A 14646-nucleotide genomic window follows, 5' to 3' on the forward strand; every position below is an offset into this window, starting at 1 on the left:
CTCATTGTTCTTTAGGTTTTTGAGGTGGTGCTCAGGGTTACAAATTAATTTCTTTGAGAGTGGCTTGGTCAGGTTTGGCTTGGATCTGAGTCCTTTTGCTAAATTAACTGGTTGTGGTGTTTTGTGCTGGTCTATTACCTGTTTAGGGGTTCCTTTAGGGGCAATCTATTTTGGGATCCAGTTTTTGAGAGAATTGCTGGGAGGTTGGATGGGTGGAAAAGAGAATTATTGACTTTAGGGAATGGCATTACTCTCATCGATGCTTGTCTCTTCTATTCCCTTGTATTATCCATCAATTTTTATAATTCTGGTGTGAGTTGCTGTATATTAGAGAAGTTGACGAGGGATTTCTTGTGGTCAGGCGATGGTGAGCAGAAGAGAGACCATTTAATAGGTTGGAACATAGTAAGTAGGTATAAAAGGGATGGAGGCCTGTGTCTAGGTAATTTGGTGTCTAAAAACATCTCCTTGGTGGGTAAATGGGTATGGTGTTTTCCTTAGGGCTTAACTCTCTTTGGTGCAAGGTTTTTTTGTATTAAATTTAGTCTTTCATGAAAAGGGTGGGAATCGTGGGATGCTTTTGCAAGAATAATGTCATTTATTCTAGTCCTTGGAAATTTGTGTCTCAAATCTTTCTGTCCTAGCATCCATTGTATTGTGGGAAATGGGGAGAGAATCCGTTTCTAGGAGGACAATTGGATTGTGAATGTGCCCTTGGCTATTGGTTTCCATTATTTGTTTCGTCTTTCTAATCTTCGTGTCTCCTATTGCGGCCGTTTTCATTTTTAAAGTGAGGGGCCTTTCACGGGATTTTGACTCTAGATAGAATGTCAATGAGAGAGAAACTAACTAGCTTGCTTCTTTGACTATTATTTTGGACTACTTTTGTGTCTGGGTGGGGTGTGATAAACGTGGTAGGAATCTTGAAACCTCTGGGGATTTCTCATGCAATTTTTTTTTGTTCTCTCATTTAATCCATGGCCCTAATGTCAGATCTTTTGGCTTCAATTTCTCTAGTCTGGAAAACTGAAATTCCTTCAGAGATCAAGGCCTTTTCCTGGATTCCCCTTCTTGAGAGAATCAATATAATGATATACTATAGAAGTGACGGCCCAACAAGGCCTGATATTTGTATTATTCGCTACAGGCATGCGGAAACCTGCTCTCCATTGTTTCTATGTTGTCCCTTCGCCTGAGGACGTCGGAATAATTTATTTGGGATATCTGGAGAAAGTTGGGTTTGCCTGGTTTCTTTGGATTGTTTTTGTATTACTATGTTTGGAGGTTTTGGTCGGAGAAAGGAGAGCAAAGTTCTATGGAGGTTTAGTGTTTTGGCTATGATTGGTGCATTTGGATGGAAAGAAATGCTAGAATTTTTTGAAGGGGTTGTTACCTCCAGTAAGATGCTTTGGAGCAGAGTGTTTTTCTTGGCGTCTCATATGTGTTCGGCTGATGGATTCTTTCAGCGTGTTTCTTTGGACATGTGGCAGGATTGGCTGGCTTTATTGTCGTGAATCACTGTGTGAAACACCTTCTGTATATACTTATTGCTTAGTTGCTTTCTCATCGTAAGGTGAGAATATTTTGCCCTCCTTCTATTTTCTTTTTTCCTTTTCTGTTTTCTTGATTGTATTTCTTCTTTCTTAAAGTTAAGTCTTTGTTTATTAAAAAAAAAGAAAAAAAAGAAGAAAAAATGAAAAATTGTTCTGTTCTCTCAAGAATTTTAAAACTTCAATTTGGGTGTCATCGGATCTTACAAATTGTCATTCATCTTCTTTAATGTATACTTAACCTTTAATGCACACTTAAAATTTTTCAAAGATGGATGAAGGGGAATTTTACAATGTTTTCGCTTGGCCATGGGGATTTTATGGTTGTGAGTGCATTTGCCACAAATTCTATGTGGATTTCCTAGAACACTGTTCAAAGCGTCTTTAAAATAAAAAAAAAAAACTGCTCCTTCTCCTTCTGCCATGAATAAGGTTGGAGATGACAACCAGAGGGGAGCCCGAGCAGACTGAGGGGCTCGGATGAAACCGAATAAGGCGGAGAAGACTGGGGAGCTTGGCGGGATGGCTTGTCGCAGGGGAGCTCGAACAGAAAGTCCTGAGCTGATTGTCGGACAAAAGATGCCGAGCAGTTTGAAGGGTTCGGACAGGACGGCTACTCGCAAGGGGACTTGGATAGAAGATGCCGAGCAGCTTGAGGTGCTCGGACGGAAGGGCTCGGATGGTTGGGGGCTTCAAAGAGGAGCTCTGACGGACAGCTCGTCGCATCCAAGGAGCTCTGACACGGAAGAACAGCCCTTTGCAGCTGACCGGCTGGGCTGGTGTTCCATGGGCTGTGGCTCGCTATCGCAAGCAGCTGGTCCGAATCACTGTGGGTCGAGCTCTTTAGCAGGTGGGGGTTGGGCAGGGCGCTGTGGCCGAAGTCCACTTGAATTCCTTATTAGTCATTTAATTCTTTACTGTTGTTTTGTGTTGTCGGGCCAACGGGAGGCCCAAGTGAAGGAGAGCCCCTGTGGGTAGTTACAAGTTGTTTGTATAAGAGTAGGACCAGCTGGAATGGGGGGGGTCAGTTAGACAATTGGGAATCTGTTTGTTGCTTTGGAGAGTGGTTCTCTCAAACCAGCCAACCTGAATTTCTCTTTCTTTTTCTTTGTATGCATTGCAACCACTGAACTCTATTCATCCCTGTAATTCAGTTCTTCTGCAAGTAATTCATCTAAGTACCCATCGTATTCCTATTGGGTTTATTTCCATTCTTGTTGGATTTATTACAATTGTTAGTGGATTCATTACAAAAACTGCTCCTTCTCCTTATAATCCTGATCACTATTGGGATTTTTTGGTGGTTGTAAGTTGTTTTGTCACATATCCTATTTGGATTTCTTAGGTGATCCTCCTACTCCTTCATATTCTTCTCTTGGGTACTGTTTATGCTGACTGTACAAAGCATCTTATGGTCTGTTTAATTCTGGAAACAGTATCCAGTTTCCATGTTCCATTTTCAAATTTCCAAATAATTATATGAAAATGCCACCTTGTTTTCCAGTTCTCCAAGATTTCTACAGGAAATCTAGAAGACAATGAAAAATCTTTTCCAAATTTTTCTATACAAAGTTGGGAAACTAGAAAATAAGGTGGTATTTTTGTAATTATTTGGAAAACTGGAAATGGAAAATAAAATTGTTTTCCACAAGTAAACAGGCCTTTAACTTCTCCGCCTTGCAACCATAACCCCTGTTGCATTTTTTATGCCATTAAAAAGCCTAAAACCCTAGGAGATGTTTTTCTTTTTGGCTTTTACCACCTTAAAATCCCTAACAATATCTACCTAACATCCTATTCATTTTTGCTGCACATATGTTCCAGCTGCCTGTTTCAACTTTTCCAACCCTGTTGACAAAACACCAATTAAATCTATCTCTAGTTGACTGCTAAATTTTTTTCCTGCTTTCTACCTTATTCACATACCTAAATTCCTCAACTTCCCTAACCCTCGTACTCCCAAGTTCCAATCCTGTACGCAGATCTTTCCCCAATCTGTATCAGTGAGTATGGGTTTAGGGTTGTAGATAGTGAAATTAGTGCTGAAAATAAATCAAACCTGATCTGAACTACTAATCCCTTCAAAATGCAGAAAAAATATAGTCATGAAAAGTAAATAGAAAGATAAAATAACCTGCCTTATGCTGATTGGTTTTTAGGATTCACATCTAAGAGATGTGAAGCATCACACATTCTAGTATTTATACTCCAAAAGTGGAAGTTCTGATTTGCATTTGAAGAGAAGCATTACAATGCTTCTATGGTTCTCTTACTAGATTAAGACTAATAACAATTAATTAGACCATCTAAAATAAGCTAGTCTTTATTCTAGACAACGTGCAAAAAAACAAAAGAAAGGCTCAAAATAACTATAGATAAATATCCTAAAGAGTCCAAAGAATAGAGTCTTCAACAAGTGAAAGTAACCCTAACACTGCAAATGGTACCGCTATTGTAAAATAGTTGGTGCCATTGTGTTCTGCTATGGTCCTGTGAACAGTGCGGCACTGTGAACAGTGCATTGGCCCAAAATTAAATTCATTTCCCAAGTCAAAACTCCATCATGTGATGTCACCAAATCAGTGTCAGTAGTTGAGAATTTGTATGTGTATGTGTTATTTTTTTCTTCTTAATTTGTTTCTTTTGTTAATTGCATCACTTTTCTCTGGAAGTTTTTTCTAACTAAGCTGTTATCAGATGCTTCACTTAGTATGTTATCCTGTTACTTATACAATTTCTAACTTGTTTAGGCAATTGGAAACGCGCTTATATAGCTGTTCGGCATCTTGTTGAATACCTTACTTCTAATTATGCTTCCGGGATAAGAGATAGCACTGGAAAATTTAGCTATATTCCACAGATTCACTTGTCGAATTATTTAGATGGTCCTGTCTCAAAAAATTCAGTTGAAGGTGAATTTCAATTGAGCGAATCCCCTAGTTTGCTCATGTCTCCACAGTTTCAGAGAGGTTCAACCCAATTTGGATACAATTCGGAATCTGATGCTTCCAATCATATTTTGACTTCTTCTTTGGCAAAATCTGAACTTAGTTCTTTTGTTGAAACACTTGAGAAGTTGTATGACATAGCGGCTATAACCAACATGGAGAAGATGGAAATTATTGCAATTGTAGATCTTCTCAAAGAAATAAGCAATCCACACTCAAATTCGGCTTATGGAAGTCTTGATGAACCCGGGCGAAGGTACTTCTGAATTTGGTTGATTATGTAAGTTTCTTGATGTTTATTTGAAGTCATGGAGTGCTTGGGCAAAACTCTTCCTTACACTGCGATCTCATGATTTTACTAGAGTCAAAATTGCACTATAACTTGTCCATTTTGTTAAAATTTCAAGTATGAGACCAATATAGAATTGATGAACAACCCATTAAACATGGAAGGGAATAATCCTTTTTTTTCTTGATAAGCAACAGTGGAAGGGAATTTTTTTTTTCTTAGGAGAAGTTTTCTGTGGTTAGAGTAGCTATGACGAGACCAAAAGAAATATAGAAGTGCTACACTGTTTCATCCTATCGCATATTGTAAAATTTGATGCACTTTTTGGATAAATTTTGAAAAGCCCCCATGCTTCTGGTAGCTAATAGTTTTCAGTTATGTGATAACTATTACTGTCTACTTTAAGAAGTTTTGCATCTTGGAGTCCTAGTTTTTTAAGATTTAGGAGTCTTCTAGTTACCTATATATGCTTGTGTACATTTCAGCTCGATAGATATTAGTTTAGAGAATTTCTGGGTCGAATTGATGCAACTCTAAATTTAGATGTGATGCTTAAGGGGTTCTAGATTTGACTTCAAGAATTTCTTTTTTGATTATTCTCTTTCTCCTTTTTAATTGTTTTTCAGTGCCATTATGATCAGTAGTCATCACCTCATTTTGTATATCCTTATGATATCTATATGTCAACTACCTATACTTTGTTTTTTTCTTGAACCTATTATAGGACTTCCCTAGGTCGATAAAAACCTTGTGTAAAAAGTAATCTAGCTCTTGTGGTTGATCTCTTTGGCATAAACCAAATTGATTTTTTTTTTAAACTCTCATTTTTAACTTAGTTTTTAGTTAATTACCTTTACCCATAAGCTTAATTCATGATAGTTATTACAATTTTTAATGTTTATGTCATTCTGGTATGTAGGTATTAAAGTTCTTTGCTTCCATTCTTCTCGCATTTTCGTAGTCCTTTTATTTTCGTTAAAATAAACTAGTTGACCATAGTACTCCATTATCTCCAAAGTATTACCAAACTTCAATTGGGACGTCATTGGTCCTACATTTTTTTTTTTCTATAATAGATTTCCTTTCACAATTCTAAATTTAATTGTTCTCCTTGGTATTCATTAAATAGCCTATTAAAATAAGTTCTTCATCTTTCTTTTATTTTTTCTTTTGTCACAGAAGCACTATAATCTTCATTTTTTTGTACATTTAATATTACCTAGGTTTCTATGCTTTCTTTCTCTCGACCTAGCAGGTTTGAATATGGCTGTTTCCACATCTCCAGTATCTAGTGTCAGTCTGATTCTCCTTTTTTGAGCACTATTTGGGATTTTTTGGGGGAAATTTCATTGGCTACCCTCCAAAGGGACTAGAGAGCTGCAATTTTGTAGTTCTGTTTTATCTGTTTCATGGTGGATTCTATCCTCCAAAGCTTTTATCTTGTTGCTTTTCTAATGAATGAATTTTTACTAATAAAAAAAATTGGATGCAAAATTTCTTGTAAACGACATTTAAGCTTTAAAAAAAGTAATGTTTGGATTTTTTGCGGAGATTTTAAAAGATAAAAAAATTTTCTTTTTTCAAGTAGATTTTGTATTCCATGGGTGTCTTTCATTTTTTCACATATTATAAAATTACCCATGGACATTTAAGGAACTAAGAAGTTGGAGGCAGAAGACAAAGTTTAAATGGGTAAGAGATGGTGATTATAATTCTAGATTTTCCATAGGATAGCTAGTGGGAAAATGAGAAAGAATTTGATTAGGGAGATGGAGGTGGATAGGGTGGGGGGGCTATTATCTCAGATACTAGCAGGATTGCCTCTGTGATCACTGATTTTGATCATAACTTGTTTTCTGAGGATGATGAGAGCAGACTGATAGTGGAAGACTTGGAGTGGGATCCTTTATTTGTTGAAAAGATTGATTGGTTAGAGAGATCTTTTGAGTAAGAGGAAGTTAGGTGTATAGTATTTGGGATGAAGAGGGATAAAGCTCTTGGGCCAGATGGTTTTAATTTATTTTTCTATCAAGATTGTTAGGTGGTAGTGAAGGATGACTTGATGAAGGTTTTCAATGAATTTTATTGGATGGGACTTTAAGTAAGAGTATTAATTCTACCTTTATTACTTTGGTGCCGAAGAAAAGTAGATTACTAAGATTTCTGATTATAGACCTATTAGTGTAGTATCCAGTGCTTATAAAATAATCACCAAAGTACTAGCTGGTAGGCTGAGTGTGGTGCTTGGTAAGACTATTTCTAAGGCTCAAAGTGCCTTTTTTGGGAGGGCAGGGTGGATTCCGTTTTGATTATGAATGAAGCCGTTGAGACATTAGGAGGAGGAAGAAGAACGGGCTCATTTTTAAGTTGGATTTGAAAAGCCTTACGATAGAGTGAGTTGGAACTTTTTGGATAAGATTTTTATGAGTAAGGGTTTAGAGAGAGATGGTGAAGATGGATGAAAGGCTGTATGTCTAACGTGAATTATTTGGTGATGGTTAACCTAAATCTTGGTTTAGGGCGATGAGGGGGGATTAGGCAAGGGGATTCTCTTACCCTGTTTTTTGTTCGTTTTAGTGGCTGATGTCTTGGGTAGTATGGTTGATACAGTAGAGAATAGAGGTTCAGTGAAAGGTTTGGGATTGGGGAGGGAGGAGGTTACAGTTTCATACCTTTTGTATGCTGATGATATCTTTTTCTTGGAGGATCACAGGCCTTCTTTTTTGAAAATATTGGGGCTTATCCATATTTTTGAAAGGGTTTGCGGGCTTAATATTAACACAAGGAAGAGTGGTATGACGGAAATTAACGTGCTTGCAGAGCATGTTAGGGAGTTATCTTTGGAGGTAGAGTGCTGAGTTAGAGTGGTGGCTGTCCTATCTAGGGTTTCCTTTGGGGCATAATCCTAGATTATTTAGCTTTTAAGATCCATTAGTCAAGAGAGTGTCCAAGCGTTTAGGTGGCTGGAGGGGAGCTCTTTTTTCTTTGAGAGGCAGGATTACCCTAATTTAGGCTTGTCTTTCTAGTATCCCGTTGTATTTTCTTTCTATTTTCAAAATTCTAGCAGGTGCTCCTTGTAAGATTGAGTGAATTATGAGAGATTTTCTATGGTTAGGGGTAGGGGGTTTTAGGGATGGTTTGGTGATGTGGGAGGTGGTTTGTAGGTCTGAATGGGAGAGCGGTTTGAGTCTTGGAAATTTGGTGTCTAAGAAAACAGATCTCTTGGACAATTGGCTCTAATTGTGCCTTTTAGAGGATTCTTACTTGTGGCATAAAGTTACTAAAAGCAAGTTTGGACTTATGGAAATCTATTTCCCAGATTTACTCTCCCTTTATTCCTCATACTAAATTGTGTTGGGTAAGGGGTGTTATATCAGTCTTTTGGAAAGACTTTTGGTTGGGGAATGTTATTTTGTCCACCACTTTTCCTCACCTATTTCGTTTGAGCTCAGGACAAAATGATCACATTTCTTCTTTTAGTGTAGATCCTGGTGGTCCTTTACCTTCTTGGGATTTTCATTTTCAGAGATTTTTGAACGATAGCGAAACGAATGAGTTATCTTCATTGTTTGCCCTGTTGAATAATTGTTGGGTACCCTCGGAGGTCGATAGTTTGTTGGATTCCTTGGGGGTTTATTCTTGCAAATCTTTTTGTGAAATCTTGGTTAGCACTGATTTTTCCTTTCCACTCTACAAAACTATTTGGAAGGCCAAATCCCCGTTAATATCAAATCTTTTCTATGGTTGGTTGTGCTTAATAGGATCAATACTAATAACTTGCTACAGATTAGGAGGCCTTTGAACTCTCTCTCTCCAAATTTATGCACACTTTGTTTTAATTGCTCAGAATCTGCTCCTCATTTTTTCTTGCATTGTGATTTCACATGGAAGGTTTTGAACAAGCTACTCAATTATTTTGGAGAAAGTTGGGTTTGTCCAAGGACAGTGGATGAGGTTTTAGCAATATCTTTTGTTGGGTTTGGTAGGAAGAAGGAAGGAAAAGCACTATGGAGTTGTGCTTTATTTGTAGTTCTTTGGGGTTTGTGGAAGTAACGTAACTCATGTATATTTTCAGGGATGAAGTAATCATTTTTGTTAGTGTGGGAGAAGATTCATTTTCTGGCTTCTCTATGGTGCGTCAGTAATGGAAACTTCAAGGGGATGTGGTTTTCAGATATTCAGTGTGATTGGAAGTCTTGGTTGACTTCTTAGTGCATGGCTGATTTTCTTGTGTTGTTCTTTACTCTTTTTGGTTTTTTTTCTTTTATTTTCTTTGGGGTTTCCCCGAATTTTTTAAGGAGATGTCTCTACTCCTCATTGTACATTCTTACTCTATATAATGAAAAATTAAATTTACCCATGGCCTATTTATGACTCCTAAAATGACTTATCTATTTTGATCATTTTAAGCATTTAGGCCAGATTACATTTTTTTTAACCAAGCACCTGGAAGGTGCAGGAGATTCTGGACGTTCTTCACACGCACATGGCTGGCAAGTTGGGTGCATGGGCTGCCAGCGAGGGCCCTCTGGGGATGGTATTCCTGCTGATAGCAGTTAGGATAAGGTGAGTCTATTGGTGGCAGTTTGTCAAAACAACTCTGGCAAGGTGGGAAAGTAAAACTCCCCATGGAAATCAATCACTTCTTGGATGCCTGATTGATGATATTCAAGGAATTTGCAAGTAGGATCAAATTCTTGAAATTGGAAAATCTGTTCTTTGTGCATGCTGAAACTACCCAAGGATTCAAAGATGAGCAGTTCTATGCCCCCCTTTGAAAGTTGTACATACGTATATTAATTTGGTTAATTTGGTTAACTGAGTACACTAAGGCCTATACTGAATCAAAAACCAAATAACTGAAAATCCTCAAAATTATACCAAACAGACTGAATTGAGAAAATTAACCAAAGCCAATTTAATTGAATTTGGTTATTTTGGTAAGCTAATTTGGTTTTAAACAAATAGTGCTTAGCCCCCTATGCACATGTTTCTTTCGAACAAAGTGGCAATCAACTTCAATGTGTTTTATCTGCTCATGGAAGATTAGGTTGGGGGCAATATGGATAGCAACTTGACTATTGCACATCAACTCCATAGATTGAGAATGTGGAAAACCTAGTTCTTCTAACATGTTCTTCAACCAAACAAGTTCACATGTAGTGTGAACCCTATACTCATGATTTAGGATTCATGTAGTGTGACCCAACCCAATTTGCATCTATATATCCTTGAATATGAGTGTGAACCCAATCTTTATTTAAGATACCTCTCTTTGATGCACCTTTGAGATATCTCAAGATGCAAATTATTGCATCTCGATGACTTTTCTTGAATAATCAAGAAGTTGAATGACAATACTTGTTGCAAACGATATATTCGGTCGGGTGACTATAAGATAATTCAACTTTCCGACAACTGTTCAATATCATCCTAGATTAGGCAAGAAATCACCTATATTTGCGACAAGATAGTTCCTATACCAAATCTTGATACTTCTATACCCATGAAGTACTTCAATGGTGGCAAATCCTTGGTTTGAAACTTAGTCTGTAGGAAATACTTTAGGCCCTCGATACCTTGATCATCATTTCCAGTAATCACAATATCGTCCATATACTCAATAAACAGAATGCTGTTGGATGGAGTATTATAATAAAACACAGAGTGATCTATTGCATATTGTCAGAGGTCAAAATCAAGTATTACAACACTAAATTGATCAAACCATGCTCTAGGAGACTGTTTAAAACCATAGAATGATTTCTTGATCCAAAAATTGAGTTCGAGTCCCCTTGAGCAACAAAGCCAGGTGGTTGCTGCATGTTGACCTCCTCCCTAAAGATCACCATGTAAGAAAGCATTCTTTATGTCTAATTGATGTACAAGCCAGTGACAAAGATGGCTAAGGAGATGAACAAACATACAAAGGCAAGGTTGGCGAGAAAAGGGAATGTGTTTGAATAGTCCAATCTATACACTTGAGTAAGTGTTGACTTTGGTGTATTCCCAAGAGGGGGGTGAATTGGGTATTTAAAATTTATTCTTAGGTATGTCAGAATCAGCCGCAGTAATACTCAACCTAGGGCCTATCTATATACTCATAAACCCAAATGCGCAGATAAATGTAAGATGCGGAAATTAAATCATGCGCAACATTCATAATGTAACATACACGTGCAGTAAATAAATTGCGTAAATGTAAAGTGCACACATGGTATGTTATCGTGGTTCGGCTAATACTGCCTATGTCCCTGCCTGTAGCTTGCAAGCCTGAGGATTCCACTAATGTCACTTAATGGGTGGAGCGGCACTGGTTACAACCAGGTCAATTAACGGGGCTGACCTTAACTTATAACCACACCTTACCAGGATGGTGCACTTAGCTTTCCTAACCGGGTTTAAGCCAATCTGAGACTATTCAACAGGGCTAGTCTCCCTCTTCAGGCCCACGTTTGGAATACAACAAATAATGAACTTTGTGTACAAACAAATATGCTTCTTACCCTAAGCAGATATGTACCACAATTCAGCACAGGATAATCAATGCACACCAAGATGCTAAGAACTATAAGCTCAGTGCAAATATGTGTGTAATAACACTCAAATATGATATGAATATGAGCTCAAGTGAGATCTTGAAAATTTAATTCAAGATAAAGTATTCAACAAGGGAATAGATACCTCAAAAACCCTAGTCAAGTATCAAGCAAATATTTTATCAAATAAATCACAGCAAACACTTAGGGTTTATGCTTGCCAAAGATTTATCAAATAGAGTATGCAAGCTTTCAAGTCTTGCAATATAAATGCCAAGACTAGCAAGCTAAAATCAAGATCTTCCCAATCAAATATTTATATATTAAATACTATGGGAATCATCAAACAAGCAAGAACTCTCAAAAAAGGATTTTCAAAAACGTTTGAGTATGAGAGAGTATTTGCCAAGAGAATGATGTGTAAAGTTGTATGTTATGACCACAAACAACTCCCTTCAATCTTGCAATTAATTTGCAAGAGAGGGAAACAAATAAAACACACTCTATTTCAAAAATGATGTTTGCTAGTAAATATGAAAGAGAGTATTTGAAAATGTGTGCTTGGAATGCAAAGTGTATGTCAAAAAGGGTATAAAATTTTGAGAGGAAATTCCCTAAACACTTTTTCTTAATCTCACTATAATTGAGTCAAATGAAATGATATATATAGGTGGGACTCAAAAAGTAATCGTTGGGACACAATGGGAAATATTAGAAATGTTTAATTTGAATTTTAACCCCAATTAACCTTAATTACTGTAGTAAAAATAAAGCAACCCGAGAGATTTGGGCGCCTGACCCTTGGTTTGGTCGCCCGAACAGACATATGAAGAAAGTGCTTTTTAAACATTCGGGTGCCTGAGAACAGGGTCGGTTTGCTAAACCAAGGTGATTTTCATTCTGTCCGAGGTTCGGTCGCCTGGTCCTGAGTTCGGTAGCTTGAGGCATTTTTGAACGTCAATTTCGGGCTGCTAAGTTGGTGGGAAAAGTTAGAATCATGGTTTGATTGATCGAGGACGGTATGTTCCTTTTGGTTCGGTCGCCCGAAACCAAGTCAACATTTTGACTGGTCAATTGTTCCGTCGCCTGAAGTGTTTTGAACATGGCACTTCGGTCACTCGAAGTCTCACTGATTTATCCCTCTAAGTCCTATTTTACTTCAATTAATTCCCTTGATAATATATGTGATATTGGAGACAATCTTATGTGTAAGTGCAAGGAACTAAGGTCTTTCTAAGGTTTTAGGCATTTTAATTTAGCCTAAAAAACCTGACGTTGGTCGACTCTCTCGATTTCCAAGTGATGTGTAGGGAGGCCTTTGAGCTTGTAGTTCCTACATGCATGATGCACATCAATTATTACAGACCTTTTTCCTATATTACTATTACAGACCCGAAAAAAGCATAATATAAATTACAACAAAAATGGATCTTCTGAGTCTTTAGTCTTTAAGTCTTCATATGCCATCAAGTGATCTTGCTAATATGAACTTGCACACAAACTTGACAGACATTAAATACCAGAGTATTTGTCATAATCAAAAGTGGGTATGACCTATAAGGTCAACAATAAGTCCTTTAGCAAGAAGGCGGCCTTCAATTAAGCCAAGGAACCATCTAGATTGACTTTCATGGTATGCACCTAGTGACAACCAACCATTGACTTATCAGGAGGAAGAGGCACTAGCTTCCAATTATCATTATCCTGTACTACATGCATCTCTTCAATCAGTGCAATCCTTCACTTAGAATGGGATAGGGCTTTAGAAATTGATTTTGGAAGAGCAATGGGAAATAGAGTATTAAAAAAATAGTAATGTGAGGGTGACAAGAAATCATAACAAACAAAATTAGAGATTGGATATTGGGTACAAGTGTGTTTACCTTTTTGAGCGGTAGTAGGAGGTTCAAAATCTTGGAAAATAGGATCTTTTTGACAAGAGAACTAAAGGCGTAGAAGTGGAAGGTGGTGGAGGCTCTCCTCGCTTGAGTTTCCATGTGTACACTTGCAACTTGGGACAATCCAAGCAATGAGAAGGGCTCAAACTGGATGAAGATTGATGAGAATCAATAAGCACCATTGAAGGATCCATTGCATGTTTCAGTTAGGCCTATCACCAAAGCAAGATGCAAGAAGATCAAAGAAGTACTTCATGGGCTGATTCAAGATATTTGGGCTTATTAAAAAACGGGGCACTCCTAGCTTGGCCCAGAGAAAGATGAAGGCATAATAAACTTAATTCAAGTTTTTGATGGAGCTAATCTTGCTTAATGACTGTAATCTTCTTATTAATTGTGTGTTAATTCAAATATGGGATTTGACTTAATGGTGTAATATTGCAAGACAACTTAGCTTGCATGGGTTTTTAGTAAGTTGTGAGAGTCATTAATGTGTCTAGTAAGTTGGTGTATTTATTATGTGTGTCTCCCATGCTTGTGTGGGAATTGCTTAGTATTTAATGTCCTTGTCCTCTATACTTGTGTGGGAATTGCTAAGTGTTTAATGTCCTTGTCTCCCATACTAGCTATATATATCTCACCATTGTAAGAGGACAACATAATGGAATAAAAATGTGAGGCTTTGTTTCTTCTTGGTTCTTTTGAGAACTTGTGAACTTATCAAGGAATCCTTCCTTGTGGCGTTCAAATTTTATACCTTTGGTTCGTGATTTAATTATAATCATTGGGTCGAGGTTTTATACTTTCGGTTTGTGATGCAATTATAATCATTGGGTCAAGGTTTGTTACTTTATACCTTTGGTTCATGATTAAATTATAATCATTGGGTCAGGGTTTGTTATTTTATACTTTCGGTTAATGTTTCATTTATAAACGTTGGGTCGGAGTTTCCTATCAAAATTTGAATTTTAGCTTTCTTGGGCAAGTATTCCAACATTGTTTGCTGGGTCTCAACGTGTGTCGATTGAGGTTTGCATCAAAGATGCTGGGGATTGGGTGGTGATAAAAGGTTAGGATTTGGAAGATAGGCAGAGAAAGGGACTCATCAAGGTCAATAGAGTTCAAGGAATGAAAGTAGTTCAGCTTGGACTCAAAAAAGGTGACATCAGCAAAGACATAGAATCAATGTAAAGTAGGGGTTTACCATCGATATTCCTTTCGATTATAGGAAATTATAGGAATAGCCCACAAAGACACTTGATAGCACAAAGATCCAACTTATCTGTTCTTGGACTTAACTGATGGACAAAGAACACACAACTGAATGTATGAGGAAGAAGTGAGAACAGAGGAGCCTTAGGGAAGATAACTGTGGATCGTTTGGAATCACGTACAGAAAAGTACTTTTCTAGAAAAAGTACT

General features: G+C 37.3%; 1 protein-coding gene across 2 annotated transcripts in view; it reads left to right on the plus strand.

Annotated features, from left to right (window-relative positions):
- LOC131166445 (uncharacterized) overlaps window positions 1-14646 on the plus strand; it is a 63925-nt gene that overhangs the window by 16736 nt on the left and 32543 nt on the right. For both annotated transcript variants that reach the window (XM_058125022.1, XM_058125023.1), the window contains exon 3: window positions 4301-4754. In XM_058125022.1, the coding sequence (XP_057981005.1) occupies window positions 4301-4754 (454 nt within the window). The remainder of the gene's footprint in view (window positions 1-4300; window positions 4755-14646) is intronic.

Source organism: Malania oleifera, chromosome 10 (assembly GCF_029873635.1).
Source record: "Malania oleifera isolate guangnan ecotype guangnan chromosome 10, ASM2987363v1, whole genome shotgun sequence".
NCBI lineage: Eukaryota > Viridiplantae > Streptophyta > Magnoliopsida > Santalales > Ximeniaceae > Malania > Malania oleifera.